The sequence below is a fragment of the Neopelma chrysocephalum genome, unplaced genomic scaffold, assembly GCF_003984885.1.
Source record: "Neopelma chrysocephalum unplaced genomic scaffold, ASM398488v2 Primary Assembly neopelma1_74, whole genome shotgun sequence".
Lineage (NCBI taxonomy): Eukaryota > Metazoa > Chordata > Aves > Passeriformes > Pipridae > Neopelma > Neopelma chrysocephalum.
Window position 1 is genome coordinate 5,154,297 of NW_020897735.1, and position 7,342 is coordinate 5,161,638.

A 7,342-nucleotide genomic window follows, 5' to 3' on the forward strand; every position below is an offset into this window, starting at 1 on the left:
ACCCTCTTGCAATTAAGCCCAAAACAAGCATCTCAATGTTCTCCGTTAATCACTAGCCCAATTAGCACCTTGGTTAAGATGTAGTGAGAATTCCAGTCCTGCTTCCCTCAGAGCTGGGATTGTTCCGATGAAACTCTCGCTCTGCCCATGCAATGGTCTGTTCACAACACTTTCGGTTCTCCAGGAGCAGTGCGATAAGTCTGCTAACTCATTAACACCTCCAGCTTACAGGAGACTTGGCTCCCAACCTCCTGAACAGCCCCGGGCTCCACGTTTCAGGAAGTTTTTCTGCAGTTTCTGTTTTGCTTTCTTTTCCTGCTGAGCCGGGCTGGCGCTCACTTCCCACCATGAAGCTTCTGAACGCTGCTCTGATCTTTATTCTCGTGCCCACTCTGACGCCGGCTTTTGACCCTCTCAGCGTTTCGGTCGTTCTGGGGGGCGCGGCGGTGGCTTGGCACCTCCTCTCCTCTGACTCCTGGCTCAAGTGCCGTTTCCAGGAGTGCTGCAATAGGAATAACACTCTGAACTTCACAGGTAAGGCAGTGGCAAGGGCTCCTTGAGCCAAGTGGTTCCTTCCCAGGGTGGTGAGAGCTTCCTTTGAGGGGGTTGTGCAGAGACAAGAATTACCACCCACAGTGTCTCTAGAAGGCGGGGGCTGTACTAACCTAATATATCTTATTCCACAAGTGGTCACGTAGCCTTGCTTCTCACAGCAGTACTGGAGCATTTTCCTTGCTGGTGTTTTGGTTTATGTTGGCATAAACTGTGCTGGTTTTGTCTGGGAGAGGTAATTTCCTTTCTAGTAGCTGGTACAGTTGTTGTGTTTTGGATTGAGTATGGGAATTATACTGATAGCACAGTGAGAGTTTTAGTTGTTGCTCAGTGGTGTTTATACCAAGTCAAGGACCTGGCAGCTCCTCATGCTGCCCTGCCAGTGAGGAGGATGGAGAGGCACAAGAAGCTGGGAAGGGACACAGCCAGGACAGCCCACCCACACTGGACCAAGGGATATTCCAGACTACAGAATCACAGATTCATTTAGGTTGGAAAATACGTTTTTAAGTTCACCGAGTCTACTTCTCCATCAGCCCGCTGATGCCACCAGCAGGGCAGTGAATGCCATTGATTGATGCCACCTCATCAAGGGGGGTGCCAAGAGATGGAGCCAGACTCAGCTCTGTGGTGCCAGCGAGAGGCAACGGGCAGAAACCGATGCCCAGGAGGCTCCACCTGAACATGAGGAATAACCTCTTCACTGTGCAGGGACCGCGCACAGGAACAGGCTGACCAGAGAGGGTGTGGAGTCTCCCTCACCGGAGATATCCCTGACCCATCTGGATGCAATCCAGTGCCTTGTGCTCTGGGATGACCCTGCTCTTATTAATTAATATTCAGTCTTGTACTGGACAGCCTTAGGCTTGAGAGTTTACAGAGATCAAATGCCAAAGAACATATCTTTTTAAGGAAGTTTTTACGTATTCCACATTTTGCAACAAGATGACCCGCTGTGGTCCCTTCCAGCCTGACTGCTTTTGGGATTCTGGGGATTCTAGGATTCCGAGATTCTGGGATTCTGATTAGGCTTGAACATACACAAACACTAAAGCACCTCCTTTTTTAAGAAAATTTTTGCATATTCCACATTTTGCAACAAGATGACCTGCTGTGGTCCCTTCCAGCCTTACTGATTTTGTGGTTCCGGGCATTCTGGGATTTGGGGATTTTTGGATTTGGGGAATTTGGGATTCTCGAATTCTGGGATTCTGATTAGGGGCTCGAACATATACAAAGATCAAACACCAAACAACATCCTTTTAAAAGAAAATTTTTACATATTCCACATTTTGCTACAAGATGACCCAGTATGGTTGTCCTTCCAGCCTGACTGATTCCAGGATTCTTGGATTCTGGGAACTTGGGATTCAGGCCTTCTGGAATTCCGGGATTCTGATTCAGCTTGAAATTATACAAAGATCAAACACTGAAGAACATAATTCCTTAAGAAAATTTTTACATATGCTGCATTTTGCAACGAGATGACCCGCTGTGGTCCTTTTCTGGCCTGACTGATTCTGGGGTTGAAAGGGTCCTTAGAGATCATCTAGTTCCACCCTCTGCCGTGGGCAGGGACACCTTCCACCAGAAGGGATTCCGGGATTCTGGGATGTTCGGGTCCCGGGACTCTGTGAGGGCGGCCCTGCCCGTCTCAAAGATGGCGGCGGCGGCGCCGGGCGGGGCGGGGGGGGGCGCGCAGGCGCAAGTGGGCGGCGGGCCGCGCGCGCGGGGCCGCCATGGCGCCGTCGGTGCCGCTGCTGTGGGTGCTGCTGCCGGGGCTGGCGGCGCTGGAGCCGCTCAGCGTGGGCCTGGCCATCGGCGTGGCCTCCGCCCTCACCGGGTACCTGTCGCACCCCAGGTTCTACTGCAGCTACGTGGAGTGCTGCCCCCGCGACGGGCAGCGCCTCAACGCCACCGGTACGGAGGGGGCTGGGGGGGTGCCCCGCGCTCGGCCGGTCACCGCTCCCGGGGCGTGTGCGGTGACCGGCGGGGCTGAGCTGTCCCTCTCCCCCCGCAGCGCTGAAGGCGCAGCTGGACAGCAGGCTCTTCGGGCAGCACCTGGCCAAGGACGTGGTGCTGAAAGCGGTGCTGGGCTTCAGCAACAACCCGAGCCCCAAGAAGCCGCTGATGCTGTCGCTGCACGGCTGGGCCGGCACCGGCAAGAACTTCCTCAGCCAGATCCTGGCGGAGAACGTCCACCCCGCGGGACTCCGCAGCAAGTTCGTCCATCTCTTCCTGGCCACCTTGCACTTCCCCCACCACGACCAGGTCAAGCTCTACAAGGTGAGGAGGGGCCCGGGTAGAGGGGGTTGTCCTGCACGTCCCCCCCACCCCAGATCCCTGGCAGCCGGGGGTGTGCAGCTGGGTGTTCCAAAGCTGGCCCTTAGGAGAGACGGAGGGGGAAGTTTATGCAGCGAGTAAGAGGAAAAGGCACCAAAAAGCCGGGGAATCGAATGTGAGATAATTTCCTAGCGCTGTCCTCTCACCGGTGCCATCTGCTGATTCATGTGCTCGCTGCTAGGAGAGTCCCAGCATCTCAACTGAATATCCTGGCTGAGATGGAAGGAACCTTCTCTCTAGCCCCTGCAGGGCCATATTTTGCATTTATGGCTAAAACAGCATTGATAATGCAGCAGTGCTTTGGCTGTAACATAAATGTGCTTGCACAGCCTTAAAGATGCTGCTTTTCCACTCATATCAAGCAGCCTGGGGTGGACAAGGGATTGGGAGGGGACACAGCCTGGACAGCTGACCCCAGATGGCCAGAGGGATGTTCCATACCATATCTTGTCATGCTCAGCAATAAAAACTGGGGTAGAAGAAATAAAAAGTGGTGTGTCATTGGCTTCTAAGGGGGTTGTTGCTCTAACTCTGGCTGGGCATTGGTCTGCATGTGTCAGGAGGGTGAGTGATTCCCTTTGCTTGTTTTTTTCCTCTTTCCATCAACTATCAAATTGTCTTTATCTTGACCCAGTGATTTTTTCACTTTTATTCTTTGTCCCCTCTCTCCCATCCTGCTGGGGTGCCTGGCTGGGGCAACCCACCACACACTGTGCAGTGAGAAAGTGCAGCCTGCATCAGAGGTTTTCCAAGGGACTTCATTCCTTGTCATTGGAGAATTCTTATCTTCATGTTTTAGTGTTTGAAGGAACCCAGAACTGATGTACTGATAGATGTGGTTTCCGTATGAAAGACGAAACTGACTTTTTTAAAACAAACAAAAAGATTTCTCTAATACTTCCCATCTCAGCCCCATTTTCATGTGTTAGCCCTACACAAAGCAGAAGAAATTAGGAAGTCTTTTTCCTCTGTCAGCAAGAAAAGAGTTCACATTTAAATTCAGTGTCACACGTCAAAGGGATCGGTCACAGAGATTATGGTCCTTTCTTTGGGAAAAAGTACAACCAGTGAGTGTGGGATGCTTACATTTGACAGGGTGTCCCCAGAACCTGTCACATGGAAGAATCTTGCAGTACAGCCAGAAAAAAACTTGTTTTTCAATGGTTTTCAACCTCTTGTTCCAGGAACAGCTGCAGAACTGGATTCGGGGCAATGTCAGTGCCTGCCCCTCCTCTGTCTTCATTTTTGATGAGATGGACAAAATGCATCCAGGTGTCATTGATGCCATCAAGCCATTCCTGGACTATTACGAGGAGGTGGATGGGGTGTCCTACAGGAAAGCCATCTTCATCTTCCTCAGGTCTGTGGCACCTGTTTCTGTCATTTTGAGATACTGAGATAAGTGTTTGTTTATGATGGTAATGACGTTCCCAAGGGACCTCATCCAAAGCACAGCAAAGGAACCACTCTGAAGACCCTCTGTGCAAAGACAGGCACTGATGGCTATTTAAAGAACTGGAGACTTGCCCTAAATTTTGGAGTATAGGATTCTGTTCTGGTGATTTGTTTGATATCAAGATTAGGAATACAAGTAACTGGCTGCAAAAGAAATTCTGGTTCAGCTGTGTCTGTATTTCAGCACTGTACATTTTTCTTTTATGACCAGCAATGCAGGTGGTGACTTAATTAATAAAGCAGCTCTCGACTTCTGGACAAGTGGAAAGCGCAGGGAGGATATTCAGCTGAAAGACCTGGAGCCCTTGCTTTCTGTAGGAGTCTTCAACAACAAGAATAGTAAGTCACTTTGCCCTGAAAAATGGGCAATTCATTCCTCAGTGGCTGAGACAAAAGTGCTTTATGAATTCAGCCAGGCCTGCAGATCCTGTTGTGGGCGGGATCGAGTTTAGAGAAACTCCTTCCTATGATTATTTTCATTTCCCAACTCTTCCAGGTGGACTGTGGCACAGCAGCATCATCGACAGGAACCTCATCGACTACTTTGTGCCCTTCCTGCCCCTGGAGCACAGGCACGTGAAGATGTGTGTCAGGGCTGAGATGGCCGCCCGGGGCTACGCCGTGGATGAGGACATTGTTCAGGCAGTGGCTGATGAGATGACATACTTCCCCAAGGAGCAGAAAATCTACTCTGATAAAGGCTGCAAGACTGTACAGGCCAAGCTAGATATTCATGAAGACCTTGTGATGGGAGATATGAGAGCCGGGGGTTGATTTCTCCTCCCTTCAAGTTTCCAAAAGCACTTTCAGAGCTTTTGGAAATCTGTGTATTTGCACTTATGCTTTTTTACTGTTGCAGGGAGTATGGTGAAAATACCAGAGTGAGCTCTGTGGGCTTTGTAGCTTTTTTGTGTGTTTTTGGTTTTGTTTTTTTTTTTTAACTTAACATAGAATCATAGAATTGTTTGGGTTGAAAGGGTCCTTAAAGATTATCTTGTTCCACTCTCTGCTATGGGCAAGGACACCTTCCACTAGATCAGGTCACTCAAAGCCCCATCCAACCTGGCCTTGAACCACTGTTCATCTCTGAACAATCCAAATATTACCCCTTTAGTTTTCTTTTAATCTGTAGAGAATTTCTGAGTGTGACACACACACTGCACTGGATAGAGTCTCTGCTGCTTTATTCTTCCAAGTGCTGGGATTATTAAGTATTTAATTCCTTATTCCACAAAAACTAGACTAGAGCAAAGGAGAACAGGGAAATTCTTCCAAGCATTCATATTCCCTTCCATGTATACGGTCCTTTCATGTTCATAGTGAAATGGAGGGATGTGTGATGTGTTCAGGACTATGATCATGTCTGCAAGGGTGAACTCCTCAATGCACTAAGAAGATGATATGGTGGAAGTCTTCTTGTCCTTCCAGTAGATTGATGCTGTTGTGGTTTCTACAAATAAGCATTTCAGGGATAGAAGGGCACGAATACAGGGAAAGGCTGAGCTGTGGCATTATCCCAAATATCCTGCTACAGAAATAATGAGTCATAATGACCTCCAGCAAATCTGTTATTAAATAATAGAGGGTGTGGGGAAGGGAAGTAACTGCCCCATGTTTCTTTGGGGAGAAAGAAATTATTAGAGAAACTTTATATTCTTTAAGGGATGTAAGTGAATTTGTGACTCCAGGTCTTCCTAAGCAGAGGGACCCATCTGAGGGATCTGTTACAACATACTAGGCCAGTCTCCTGTTCTTAATCAGAAAAATCTCTCATGAGGATTTGACTGTTACAGCTTGCCAGGTTAATCTGCACATTGGCTCCTGGGCTGAATCTGTAACATCTTTAGTTGTCCCTCTGAGCTGCACCCACTGGTTGAGGTGTAGATAATGCTACTCTCACCTTACTTGGAAGACAGTTTGATGGAAGAAATTATTTTTCATAGTGTATTTTTATGCTGAAGTCTAAGCAACAGTCCCCTACCTCACTAGTTAAGTATGTTTTATAGTGGCTTTTGACATTAAAGAATGCCTATGTGAAAGGGTGAGTGATGAGTTAAGAAGCTGGGAAAGATCAATTTAACCTTCACCCACTGGGAAGGCTGGGGTTTAAAACTCTGCTGCAAGCTTTAACTCCTTCATCACCCATCATTTGTGGATCAGAGAGTGTAGTGCAAGACAGAAGTGCCTTTCACTTGGTTGATTGTACTGTGGCTTTTAAATTGGTACAAAGGATTGGGTATTTTTGTACTGCAGCATCTACTCCCTCACTTGTACTTAAACTTCCTTTAAGAGGTGATGCAAAATTACAGGTCTCATCGCAATTGTGTTAATTCAAATCACAGCAGAGAGCTTAGCATTTATGTTAAGCCCTAACTGAAAAGTGTCAATTGCCTTTTACAAGCCCACATGGAGTTTGTGGAATGCTGGCAAACTGTTCCCACTGATGCAATCTCCAGAGCCAAACTAGCGGGCCATTAACCTTGGGACATTGGACTGTCACTTTCCAGTGTGATGTTTTGCCTGTTAATTGACTTACTCATAGTTGTATATGCTGCATCCAGTTTCACTTACTCCATAAAATACTTGTGCCATGTCAAAACACTAACTACTGTACAGCAGTTGGAATAAATCTTAAGTTACTTTTCTCTCTTGGTTTAATGATTTTCAGCTATAGGAAAGTACTAGTTTATGCAGTTTGCAACCTGCTGCACTGCACGTATCTGTTAGGCTTCCTTAATTCTTAAAAAGGTGTTTATGACAATGGATAAGCAGATTAAATAGCCTGTTGGTATTCAAACATGTTGACTCATCCAACAGCACAGTAAGGAATTCAGCTGTTAAATACAGCTCGGTAGAAACAAACACCTATGAAAAAGCCTAAAAGTCTCTGCCTGCTCTGCTTCCTGGCTATTAACAGATCTCTCACTGCCAGGCACTGCAGGACAAACACACCTCAGGTAGCTTGTTAAACTATTCCTCCTCTGGCTGTGTC

General features: G+C 47.7%; 1 protein-coding gene across 1 annotated transcript; it reads left to right on the top strand.

The window, feature by feature from the left end:
- The first annotated feature begins 2,212 nt into the window (after window positions 1-2,212).
- TOR1B (torsin family 1 member B) lies at window positions 2,213-6,995 on the top strand. The gene is given in 6 exon segments (XM_027687842.1): window positions 2,213-2,241; window positions 2,243-2,472; window positions 2,573-2,838; window positions 4,080-4,255; window positions 4,562-4,689; window positions 4,847-6,995. Coding segments are annotated over 6 exon segments (1,107 nt in total). The 3' UTR covers window positions 5,125-6,995.
- Window positions 6,996-7,342: the final 347 nt, after the last annotated feature.